The sequence below is a fragment of the Lytechinus variegatus genome, chromosome 11 (assembly GCF_018143015.1).
Source record: "Lytechinus variegatus isolate NC3 chromosome 11, Lvar_3.0, whole genome shotgun sequence".
Lineage (NCBI taxonomy): Eukaryota > Metazoa > Echinodermata > Echinoidea > Temnopleuroida > Toxopneustidae > Lytechinus > Lytechinus variegatus.
The window spans coordinates 24,126,486-24,139,921 of record NC_054750.1 but is presented as its reverse complement, the minus strand read 5'-3'; the positions used below and the strand labels follow the sequence as shown (position 1 = coordinate 24,139,921).

Here is a 13,436-nt window from a genome sequence, read left to right as displayed (position 1 = left end):
CTCCCTGAACATGTGGAATTAGCATTGTTTAATATTATATGGCTCAGTCAAGTTGGTCCTTATTGTCAAATCATATTGTGTAATTCAAACAATAAAAACAAAGAAAAAGTGAGGGACACCATCGTCTGTCTCATTTGCTGTCACTGAGTTGTGCATATCACTGTTTTGTGAAAAATAACCGAAACTTTAAATTATCATAACTTTTTTTAATTTTATATCCGATTTTGTTAAATTTTTCACCATTATATGCTCATTTGATTTTTCTCTTTTTATTCAAAATAACATTTTTTCCGAGGTGGACGTGACCTTTAGGATACTAAAGCGATTACTTTCGATCTTGGAAGGAGTGTTAATCCAGAAATTGATTTTTGGGTGACAGATACATGGAGCTCAAAGACAGAGACATCCCTTCCCCTGGAACAGAAACTCATTGCAATGACTTTCTTTGCGGTGGTTTTGCTGTTTATTAAGCGTAATAACAACTGTTGTCATGGTATAGATTTCATGACGCACAATATCTGAATATCTCGGAATAGATACCTTGGGATGTTTCCTCGAAAATCACCAAGAAAGAAAAACAAAATCCCAAATCCGTTTCGTTACAATCTTTTCCCATTATAGATATAATGGAGGTACTGAATGATGGAATTACGTAACAGCTGGCATAATCATGATATACCGTCGAATTCGTGTACATAATGAAAACAGAAGAACTAATTCAAATTCTAAAAGACGAACTATAAATCGAATTATACTGCAGTAGAACGTTCATTATAACACTGTACCAACTCATCTCGATTGTTGAAAGTTGAGGTCCCTTGGACTGAAATAGACGTTATTTTCACTTTTCATAATCGTTCATTGTGATGTGAAGCGGTGCCTGAATTTGTCAGTGAACCTGCAAGTCTTTCTGAAATTTGCATGTCATATACCAATGTATTGCGAGTGATGCCCGTTCTCTGTTATTTTGCAACAAACAGTTTCCAGAGGGGTGATCGCTGTTGGTTGGAAGAGCTTTCCAAGCTGCTCCCTGGCAGCCAACCCGCGGTCTCCGTTCTGCCAGCACCGTCATTGGTGCAAAAAAGTTAGCTATAAATTGGCGCTGTTGCTGCTTGGCGAATAATTGGAAGTTTGGAAGTTAGGAGGAGAGAGAATCTGTATTCTGTGGAGTTCCAGTGGGATAGTTCAACCCAATACTGGGACCAATTATGGATTTCAAAACGCTGTTAGTCCTCGCTTGTGTAGCGGCTGGATCTCTAGCTGGTATGTTCATCTTTTTTTCCTTTAAAAAAATCCTCTATATCTTCACGAAGCTTCGTCAAGTATAATCATCAAGGATTGTGATTTTAATCATTAGTTATTTATGTTATAGAAAAAATCATTCTGGTAACGCGTCTGGATACGATGATAAGATGAAATAAGTTATCTCAATATAATGTATTTTTGGAGATCAATTGATTAATTTGGATGTATACCTTATTGTATTTATATTCTCTTTGTCTATGTCAGAATTTCCGGAAAATCAAACTATTAATTGGGTCCATTTCTTATGATTGTGCTTATATATCAACTAATTTAAGACGTTTCTGTCATGTCTGTCGGGCTACGTGACAGGAGGGGAGGGTATAGTTTAGATGTAAATTGGAGAAAGAGAAATGAGATGGAGAAACGGGGGTGAGAAGAACAACAAGATATTCTGCAGTGAAGACAAGGGGGATGGAAGATGAGATGTCGGTCTTTCCATTGACTTATTTTATATGTCTCATATGAATTTCCTGAAGTGTGAGGATTTCAATTTCATATCATTAGACTGAAATTTGATCCAAATTTGATATTTTTACCCAGTATGTTCCTTTAAGACCGTCATGTGTCACCTGTTCAACATCATAGGGTGCGCAACAATAGGCAACTAATTTTACCAGCTAATCCCTTTTAATCCTCAAAATAGATTAAGCTTTAACAGTTTTCTTCTTATTGATCGACGGATGGATTAGGATTTATAACCCCTCGTTAGAATAATATCGTCTTGCGTCTTGGGGATCGAGCTATTTAATTGTTCTTCAGTGTTTTTACTTCTGGTATAATTAAAACTGCATGTGTTTTCTTGCGAAATATCTTACGTCGATACTCTTTTCTTGCTGACACATCGCCCATACCTCACGACCCCAAACTTGATATGATAAATTATTTATGCCTATTACTTTATTTGACAGACTTTACAAGGCTATGTTAGCCTTGAAATAAATGATTGTGAGCTCTTTGAGTTTTTATTTCTTTCAGAATAATCTTACGTCAACATGGTATTTTACTTTTGAGCATTCACTCTATAGTTAAAACTATCTAAACACTTTCTTATATTTAAGTTTTGTATTGAAATAATTCAGTAAAAATCGTGATAAGTTCCAAAGATTTAAATGATTAAAAACGCCAAATCGTGGTAAAAAGTCTGAAACTTTCCAAGAGGGAAGCTCCGAGATGAGGGACAGACCTCGGTTCGAAACCACCCATGTAAAAAATACACAACAGGAGCTCAAATTGACAGAACTTGAGAGCGCCGATAGGCCGATCGAGGTCTTGTTTACGTCATGTGCAGTGTCCATCATGTTAAATGAAACCGCACACATCCACAAGGGCTACTAATTATAGGATTATTACGTAACTTGAACACAATCATTTATGTAGACAAACAAATTGGCCATAGGATAATACCTTGTAGAGAATGTTTGATATCTTATTTAATATTTTGGAGATTGTAGATTATAAATTTATGACTGTAAGATAATAAAAGATGCAATTGATCCCTAAGACGGAATTGAAAACAAACTGATTAGCCATGATTGCCTCGATCCATGCATAATCTACCTATTTAAAAAAAAAACGCAAGCAGAAAATGTTGAAGCCGTGTTGAAGACGAGTCAACAACCTCGAATCTAAACTGATATACTTATGTTGGTTTAGGTGAGTGCACGATCCAGGGTATGACGTTCTTGGAAAGTATTATATCATTTCATTGACATCATGTAAACAAACTAGTAACTGTGAAAAACAGCTGGAGGTTTGGCCAGTGGTGAAATGAATTTGGCCTTCCTCCAAAAGGCATTAATCGTGCGGGTGGTTCATATGGATAATAATGCACTTGTTTATTGCTCATAATGTTTTATAGATTATATCATGACCTGGTGATTTTTAAATAGCAATACTTTTTTTAAATATATAAATCAAATTTGTCTCATTACGCCCATCTGCTCATTCAATTTGTTGTTATACTGTTATTGCATTTTGAAACATTATTGGTCACTGCATGCTATGTATCTATTTATTTTCTCTGTTATGTGTTTTTTTTATTGTAAACTCACATTGTTAGTCTTCGCCTTCGGACTTTTTGATGAGTATTGTTGAATGAAACCGAATTTAAAATGAATTTGAAAAGAATAATTGGAATTTGAATTTAGTTATTTAGTTGTGACGAAAGTATTCTTCTGCAGTTTCAAATACTATCGTGACCTATAGTAATGTTTCCTGGATGATATGTCAGGCATGTTCGTATCAGTTTATTTCTAATTGTTGTTCATTAATTAATAGGCCTACAAATCCTAAAGTATAATAAGGTGGTAGATAAATACTTCGAGGTATTCTAGAATTAATCACATTAACAATATTCTTGAGCGAGGTATAAATAGATAGATGAATAACAAGTTTGGGTCTATTTTGCCCCTTTTCTTAATTGTCATTTATCTCTTGTTTTTTAATGTCACAGGACCAGTGAGGGAAACGCAATGTGCGGAACAATGCAATAGTCGAGGTAAGGATGTGATTGTATTTGTAACCATTGAGAATTTCCAATGTCACTCCCATTGTGAATGACAATTACCTTTCTCGAGAGAGATGTGCGAGAAGAAGGCAGGACTGGATGTTGATTGCGAAATACTGAGAAAAGGGACGGAGATCGAATAAGAATGGGAACAACAAGCAGCCATAAAACTTGGCTGTTTTTGTTGGAAGAAGGGGGCCACGAAAGGTGTTGTGTGAATTCGGGATTTGCATAGAATTGTTATGTTGACTCTGAGTCAGTGCAGGGTTTCTTGGTAAAGCTAATTCGTTTCCTGACCTTGTTGCGCACATGTCCGCTCCAGCTGATCAATGTTTACACCTATTTGCGTTCTCATTGGTCAGCTCTACTTAGAGTATAGTCTAGAGTGAGATGACCCAGTTAGTAGTTTACCAAAGTTTTACCTTTTTCACTTTATTTTTTGGGGTCTTTGGGAAAAAAGTGAATCTAAGGTAAATATTGAGGATAGTTAAAAAAAAATCATTTAGGGGTATTTTCCCCTCATATTATCTCTTGTAAGAAAACAACGAAAATCGCCTGCATTTGTAAGTCAAACTAGATGCTGTATTATAAGACTAACGTTAATCAACTTGGAGGCGGACTCTTCTGCTAATTCATTGTTTTCTTACGAATTTTGTGGCCTAGCTTTGCGGTCCATTAAATCTATTGTAAGTTTTATCTATTATTAAATGGGTCATGTGATTTATTGGCATTATTTTTTTACTTCATCAATATTCAGAATGAAGGGTTTGAAACCTAGAAAAAACGTCTGTTTCATTTTGTATTTAGTTCTAGATCTATCTCAGTCCCATATGATGATTTTTTTGTTGCAATATTTACTATTCCGTCTTCGCCTTTGCTCAGCTCAGCTTTGGCCTTTCCTTTATTTTCAGCTTTTCAAATAAAATAAAGTCCTAAATTCTTCATGAAAATCTGAAATTTCAGTTTAGACCTAGTAGTATAGTCGATCTAATATAGGTCCCCATGCCATGTCTGATGATGATCTGAATTCTTAACTGAATAAGATTATACTCGACTGCGACTTTCCGACGACATCCGAAGACTGGAGGATGGAAATCTACAAGTGTAAGATGCATAGGGATGAGTCTGACTGACTGTCTTTGTATGACGTATAGTAGTGTCTTGCATCTTATAACATTTTTATGCATATAAGAGTACATATTATCTTAGTATCAAATGGTAATTTTTTTAATGACAAGAGAAAAGAAGGAGTGCTAGATTAAACATGAAATACCGGTATATTCACAAAGAATCATGGGTCTATTGGATGAAAAGATTTAACATTAATGAATAGTCACTAAAATTTAGTAAAATTATTTTTTAATGTAAGATGATTGATAGTGTTATATAATTCTCATTATTATTGAAGTTTTGAATATTTACAAAAGGCAAAGCCAAAATGTAGTGTAACAAGTTAGACGAGATCTTTATAAAGTTCAGAGTTGTTTATTCATTTTCATAATATGAGTTGGTTGCAAGATTGAAAGGGTAAACATGTTTTTGAGAAAAAGTTGCAATGTATTGGACTAAGGAAATTTAAAAAGTCTCATATATGTAGGGTTCTGTAGATTTGTCTTAATTTTTGTACATAGATTTCTGATATTTCTGATACAAACTTTCTCAGTAATGTAATTGATGAAAAAAGAAATAAAGAATATGTCGATTAAGACTACACTTTTGTAAGATTAGAATAGTTAAAAGTGGCATAATGAAGTTAATTGGCTCGGGGGGGGGGGGGGGGGGGTGGGGGGCTCATGCCCTGTTATGCATCCACATCCAGGAAATCATTGAATGAAAAGGTTTCATTTCAGGCAACCAGGCTTTTTGGTGTCTTTTGAAGAAAAAAAGTTGCTTTTTCAGCACATGCACTTTTCAGAGCTGCCAAGTAGTACTAATCTTCAGTATTTGGTACTGAAAAGTGAGAAAATACTGATAGTTTATTGTAAAATACTGATTTCTATAAAGTTTCAGCTTTATGTGGTGTCGTATGGTATTTTTTTTTAAATACTGATTTCCTCACCAAAATAATGATTTTCAACTTAAGAAATACTGAAATGTTCTTTTTCATGTTGGCAGCTCTGACATTTATTAGCAATAAATTAGGATTTTCCCTTCCTTACATTACAAGATTTAGGTCATTTAGGGATGCTGATTTCGTTAAGCAGTACTATTTACTCTGGGCTCATCAGGCACATTATTTATGAATTATCAAGTCTTTTTTTTTTAGTGAGCTTATTTAATGTGGACTGTCATGCTTAAAAAAAGGACACTTTGCTAGGTTATCACTGTTGATTTCAATGTTTATGCCACTTAGTTGGGGTAAAGAATACCTTAATAAATTCTTATGTACCTGTATGTTTTCTTGCTGTTGCATATGGGTGACTTTTATATATTTTCATTATGAACATGTTAATTTTAGCCTATATTGGCTGTACTGTATTGATTTTTATACTCAATAACCATTCATTTTTGTACTCGATAAAATAATTTATCAAATTGATTTTTTATTGAATTAGAGGATTCTTGCATAAAGGCCCATGAAGATGAGTAGTTGTGCAGTAAAGAGTACCAGTAGCTACATACACACTCTTGTATTAACAGGGCCCAGAAACCCCTATCTCTGTACCAGAGCTTACAAGTAGTACAGATAGTCAGTATTAAGTACTGAAAATGAATGCAAAATACTGATGTCAAAAGTTCCAGTTGTGTGTGTTTTCCTATGGTATTTCTTTGAAAATACTGATTTCCTCACCAAAATACTGATTTTCAGCTTTTGTAATACTAAAATGTTTTTGTTCAGCTTGGCAGCTCTGCTATACTGTTCAAATCAATGTCAATGTACCAGATGTGTGTAGGTGTGTTTTTGTAATATGAATGAATGCAAAGAGATTGATTGTGAATTTTGTTATTTTATTTTTTTCTATCCATTACAGAAGATGAAGGGATGTTCAGATCCTTCAAGAGCTACTACTTTTCATATGCCGTGGACATTGACAGCAGAATCAATGGCTCCGACATTGCCCAATCTTCAACCGTCCGAATCGAAGCTACAGCCGTCATCGAAGGCCTCTCAGCCTGTGACAAGATGCTTATAGTAAGCAGTGCAATAATAGTTGTAATCCTTTGGCAGCCATCTTGTTTTAGGGATCTGATTTTACCCCTCAAATTCTAAACACATAAATTGCAAAAACATTTTGCAATGCATGCATGGACTTCAGCTCCAGTTACGAGAGATCTCTTCAGAAATCTGTCTTCAAATTTATTTTGCAAGATTCACAATTACCTGTTGAGAATTTGTGTAGACTTGGATATTGTCTAAAAAAAATTGGGTGTTAACTTGTTCTTGTAAAAACAATATGAATATAGACACCTTAAGATTTTTTGCCATATATATCTGTGAATCAAGGCTTTGATAAATGTTAAGCTAAATGTTGATGCTTATCGTAAATGGAATTGCATTGTTTGAAGGATGCGAACAAAGCCTTCATTGGTGATCCCTACTACATGTTCATTGTTGTATTCTGATAAAGTATGCTTTACATTTTTTCCTCACGTAGAGTTTTATAAAAAAATTATCAGTTTTTCCTACTATGTTCAGCTTGAGAGTTCATATCCTTATGTGTTTGTCATTTCCTCATTTTTAACCCAAGTTTATGGTTGACTCTTCTTTTTCAGCTCAGTGATATCAGCATCCTTGAAAGGCAGTCCGATGGCGTCATGGTACCCGCGGAGACGGAATCAACCTTCGCCCTCAGTCTCAATGCCCATCCTCTGCGCTTCTCAATGGAGAGCAACGGCACCATCACCTCTGTCTGCCCTGAGGCCGGGGAAGAGATCTGGGCCCTCAATGTGAAGAGAGGATTCCTGTCTCACATGCAGACCAAGAGAACTACCTCAAACGATGTTCTGTCCGTGGCCGGTGTCTTTGAGGTAAGCATCTGTTGGGGCCAAAATTTTAGGAGTGGAATACTCTTGAAAGCTAACTTTTATGGGGAATTTGATGCATTAGGCTGTTCACCAACATAGGACATAAATGAGGGCGCCGGGCGGGTTGCCCTCATGACAGCGCAAAACGCCTCTGAAGTTTCCAAATTCACATTTTTGCGTCAACCACTAGAGACAGTGATTTTCCGTTTCAAAAAATGATCTTTACCTTTTCTGAATATCTGTTATTCCATTTCAACTTGATCTAAAAATGGAAATTCCATTTTGTAACTGAAAATGTACACAGCAAAAACCTGAATTCTGTTTAGAAAAAGGCGAATTCCATTAATTAACTTAAACATGAAAAGTATAAGAACCAAACGGAATTTCCATTTTATCTACTGGTAAAATGGAAAAATTACTGTCCCTAAGCCACCTTTTCAAGAGCCTGAGCAAGAGCTCCCTTAACCAGTATTCAAAAATATTTTAGAAAATTAGTATTTTGCACATAGTAGAATTGCAATGTTTGCATTAACTACATACATTAACATTAACTACATACTTACATAATTGCTCGTTGAATGGAAAAAAAGCCTGTTAAATTAAAGAAATGGCCCTTTAATTCAACAATCACTCCAATAAAATGAAAAAAAAGCCCCTAAAAATAAGAATAATTTCTTACCCTGGTGTTCACCCAGTAACATTCGCTGTCTGTCATCCAGAATGGAATCAAGTCTTATGATCAGTTATTTGTGTATTTTATCCATGGATTCTTATATCATTTAGAGTTAATATTATCTCACTTTTGTAGCCTGACATTGCCCCAAGCAGGCTAAGGAATGTATGTTCTTAAAAGACAAATATCTGTGCTACTGAGATGATGCTCTCAAGTCTTGATCCATCATCCACTCCCCATGATACCATGGACAGTTTGTATTTCATATAGAATTTATCAGTGAGTAGGTTTCAAATTAAAATTATATTTAAAATGTAGTTGTAACATGACTTACTACAACCAGTATATGCAATACACATTTCTAAAAACATGAAACTTATTCTTTCAACTTGCAGCTGAAAACACTGTTCTAGATCCTTAATCATATTCAGACTGATTAATTTTCAACATTTCATGTCCCCAATCGTCGCCAAATAATACACATAGTGTCCGATAGAGCTGCAATTAATCTGGCATGTTATTGTTAAGATATAATTTTTGTGCACTCCATCTTATCTCAATCTGCAGACTAGTGTCACTGGAACTTGCATGCCTGTGTACAGTCCAACAGGAGAGATGTCATTCATTAAGAGTAACGATTATCTGATGTGCAAGCACAGGACGAACCTTAACATGTTTGTGGATGCCGTGCCCGTCCATCTTCTTGCTGTAAGTATTCTCTATGTTAATTGAATGATGTGGGGAAGCATGTTACTTCTTGACAGGTAGTGTTGGGAATTGATAATTGAGAGCACATGAGGTTTGTTCAGAAATGCAACTTGAATATTTGATCTGCTCCGACTTAGATTATCATTTACTGCCTATCCGAATTTTCTTGGCAATAACAGTCATGATGAATACCCCCCCAAGATGTAGCAATTATGATATCATTTAATGAATCATTTGAGAGCTCAATGCTGTGTATAAGTAGCGTACTGAGGACACCAATAGTGCCCCTCTTCTATTTCCTAAAAACAGGGTGTTGAAAACATCTTGGCCCTCAGATAGTATCTCGAATAATGACCACATTCTTTGGTGTTAGAGACATTCACAGGATTGAACTCATTGTACACATCCCATGCTGGTTGGCTCCGGGAAGGTTTCATCAAAGTCTGTCATGTGATCTAACAACTTTCTTTGATATTGATTGGCTGAGAAGAAGTGTTACCATGGTAACTGACATAAACAGACTTGGTGGGATAAAAATCCGACTGTCCTTTCATGAAACGCGACCCATGAGAGTGTCTTAATAGTTGATTTGTTAGTGATTTTTCACATATCAAGCACCGTAAATACTTGCATCTGATTTGTTGAGAGCAGACTGGTCAATGAAAACAGCTGACGAGTTGTTTCATGCAAACCTCCCTTGATGATGCCAGTTCCGTTGATTTATCCCCCTTACTTTTATTTACAGCCTACTGCAAGCCCTTTGACAAGCAGAATGGAGTGCGAGTACACGATGGACAGTCAGAGTATCAGTACCATTGAATGCCAGGAGACACACACACTCAAGCCATTCGCCGAGTCAGAGTCCCATCCAGAAGTCAGTGTACGCACATCGATTGCCAAGATTGATGTCAGGCCAACGATCTCATCATCACTTGGTAAGTTGAGAAATGTGGATGCTGAATCTTTCTCTAGTATTTGTGAAGGAATTGGGAAGTCACTCAATAGCCTTGTTAGGACAAAACGCAAGACAGCTTGTGAGCAATGCTTCACAACTTTTTAAGGTACATGCATGATGCGACAAAAAATGGTAAGAGAGGCAATCCTTTTGTCACAAGGGAGTGATGCTGTGGGACCATTCAAATTCTCTTTTTAAAAATGTGCAAAACATGATGCTATGAGTTGGTGATTTGCTATATAGATTTGCATTTTTTAATATCTTCTTTATTTGGCAATACTCAGAGACAGTAGTCATTAATTTTTTTTTTCTCAAGGTTGATTTAGCTGTCAGAGAAATGTAATAGATACAATTAGCTCATCACACCATAACATCTTTGCTCCTGTGTCCCACAGGTAGCGAGTTTGCTCGTAGGACCAGTCTTCTCTATGAGAATCCAAGCCCAGTCTCTGAGGTAAGCAGTAGGGATGTCCGAAAGACTATCACCCAGATTTGCGATTCCATCACCAACGGCATCAGCCATGAGACTCCTGGACTCTTTGAAACCCTGACCAAGCAGTTCGGAGAACTGGACATGGACAACATGTACACTGTGATCAACAGACTCTTCAGAATCTGCCCTGAGACGAATGAAGTCATGTAAGTCGGTTGATGTCAGTGTCATGTCTGTAGTCGGTCAGTCATCCAGGTTTTACATCCGGTTAAGTCCCCGACAACAGGGATGCCTGGCTTTACTTTGCACTCACAGAGATCACCCCTCCCTCAACTCAAATGCAATGCATTTGAATGAATTAATGTGATAAGATGGATCGATAAAGGGAGCCAGGAATAATCATTCATGAAGATTTTCCAAGGTGCTAAATTGGCCAGGGGGGTTTCCCAATACTCCTGAGAACTAAAGTAATATGATTGCTTGTTATAAAGCTTGAGCAGGTAGGACCTTTGCAAGACCACATTCATTTTACAAGAATGAATCCCTTGGGCGAGCATGTCATCAATATTCATTGTCCGAAAAGCTGTCAGACAGTCATATTTTATGGAATTACCCATCAAAGATTTATGGTACAAAGGTCTAAATAGAGCTACATCTGTCTTGCAGTTCTAAGTTTGTCTTTGTTATGCCCTTGTATGAATACAAGTTTTTCACATCAAAGGGTACAAGACAAAACAAGTATAAAATGGAAATTAGGGGAAATGATATGGGTTATTCTAAGTAGCATTTACGGCAAAGAATTATAAAAGTAGATGAGCTGTTGGGAGAAATCGGAATATTATAGTGTGAAGGCTGAGACTCGCATATTTCAGACCAAGTGGAATAAGACCAAATAAAAATTCACTGTGAATGTATTATACTCGTGTTAAGTTTCTATGTTTGCATCCTTTCAGTAACATGGTGAAGGACGCTTTGACTGATTGCGACACCGAGCAGTGCGCTCAGGGATTCCACTCAATCATCAATTCCGAGAACTCGGCTGAAAACGAATTCTACCTCAGGAAGTGGTTCATGAAGCTCGTCTTTCACAAGAACCCTACCAAAAACATGATCAACATTGTCAAGGTATGCACCTGAATACGGGGCAAGCTATCTTCCGCTGTGTTGCATCAGATTTTCAAGATATTACAAGTCAGTTCTATGGAAATCCATCGGTGTCAAAATTTTTTCTACAGGATATATGCACAAAGTCCTTTGTAAACAAAGAGAAGCACGGTGAATTTTCCAGAAAACAATGAATACATGAATATACATCATAGTTAGAAAATATTTTGAACAAACATGCATAATAGATTTTGACATTGCCGGCCGTCCATAATTGTGATTGATCGGATCAATGGCAACTCTTTGCAAGATGGGGCCCTGGAATCACTTGCAATTTTTTTATTGATTGCTGGTCAGCTTTCCGAACTGAAAGTTAGCATTAGTTAGCTGTTCGATCTATCAATTGTAAGTGTGCAGTTTGCCAAAATGCAATCAATTGCAATTTGAAATTCCTGCTACCATTGGAAACTCTTCCATAAGGCCAACTCTCTTAAAAGGTTATATATTGTGTCTATCACAATAAATGTATGTTGTCTGACATTCTAAGACAGGCTACTGGTCAGATAGTGACCCACATTGTGTATTCCGTTTGAGTGACGTTAATTGACCCAAGAACTTTGACCTTCCATCACTAAAGTGATTGATGAGTTTTGAAGAGAGATTTAGTATTAAGACTAGAAATATGGACAGTTTTGATAATAATAATGATAACATGTGGGATTTATAAAGTGTATTTCCCGTCTAGATTGAAAGAAGGTATATTCTGATGGCATGAGGCAATCTTTCTTCTTTTGGATTTTTGTTGTGTTTTTAGATTCACTTTGTAAGTTATATATCGATTTCATGTGAATCAATTTACTTGTTTCAGCGCTATGTCCATGGAACCGAGGAGGTAAATCTCCCGGCTTACTACGCCCTCTCATCGATGATCCACCAATATTGTCGCATCTCGGACGACGACTGCTCCAGGGACCCTGATATCCAGCAGGCTGCCATGGTCTTTGAAGATAATCTCCATGAATCCTGTCTGCCAGAGAACGAAGAAGATGAAAATAGGGTATGTTCACCTGTCTCAGGTCATGTTTAATTTCAATTTCTTTTCCATTCTTAAAAAAACCCCAGCAGAAATATAACATAGTATTAACCCTTTGCATTGAGATAACAGTATGGATATAATAGACATGGAGGTTCCTCTAACTAACAGCAAGTGGCTTGTAAAATTAATGAACACAAACTTGTACGATCTTGAATACAAAGTTTTTCAGTTATCTTGATGCTATACTGACATAGCAACAAATACCATTGTCTGGATTGCCCACTGGATCTTTGGACAATCATTCAGAAGTCTTTCCTTTGATACCCACAATCAATGAGTTTGTGAATTTCACGTAGTGGTGTTGCAATGTTCTGAGCAGACCAACATTTGTTTTTTTGTTTGATTAAGATGATGTTTCCTGTCACTTTACATTGCAGCTCAGATTGTGAAAGTCAATTTTGCTATTCCATTATCTTTTTAATAAATATTTTATTTGCTGAATGTAGATACTGATGTCTGTCAGGGCCATTGGTAACATGGGTCTTATCCAAACCAAGAGCCTCCTCAACCGATGCAACAGGGACCAGAACTCTAACCAACTACGTGTTGCTTCTATTCAAGCTTACAGAAGAGCGTCTTGTGCTGATGTCCCTGTAAGTAATTTTTTCTTAAAACAACTCAGAAATACCCAGTGATGACCTTATTGTCGTTCAGAAAATTCTGTTTCAGTGATGTAGTTTTAAATATATA

At 36.4% G+C, this 13,436-nt stretch overlaps 1 protein-coding gene across 1 annotated transcript in view; it reads left to right on the top strand.

Annotated features, from left to right (window-relative positions):
* Positions 1-1,096: 1,096 nt before the first annotated feature.
* Positions 1,097-13,436, top strand: part of LOC121423558 — a 49,244-nt gene continuing 36,904 nt past the window's right edge. The window contains exons 1-10 of the mRNA XM_041618910.1: positions 1,097-1,263; positions 3,758-3,802; positions 6,784-6,944; positions 7,526-7,780; positions 9,018-9,158; positions 9,904-10,093; positions 10,509-10,752; positions 11,500-11,671; positions 12,519-12,707; positions 13,193-13,339. Coding sequence (XP_041474844.1) covers positions 1,209-1,263; positions 3,758-3,802; positions 6,784-6,944; positions 7,526-7,780; positions 9,018-9,158; positions 9,904-10,093; positions 10,509-10,752; positions 11,500-11,671; positions 12,519-12,707; positions 13,193-13,339 — 1,599 coding nt within the window. The 5' untranslated portion in view covers positions 1,097-1,208. The remainder of the gene's footprint in view (positions 1,264-3,757; positions 3,803-6,783; positions 6,945-7,525; positions 7,781-9,017; positions 9,159-9,903; positions 10,094-10,508; positions 10,753-11,499; positions 11,672-12,518; positions 12,708-13,192; positions 13,340-13,436) is intronic.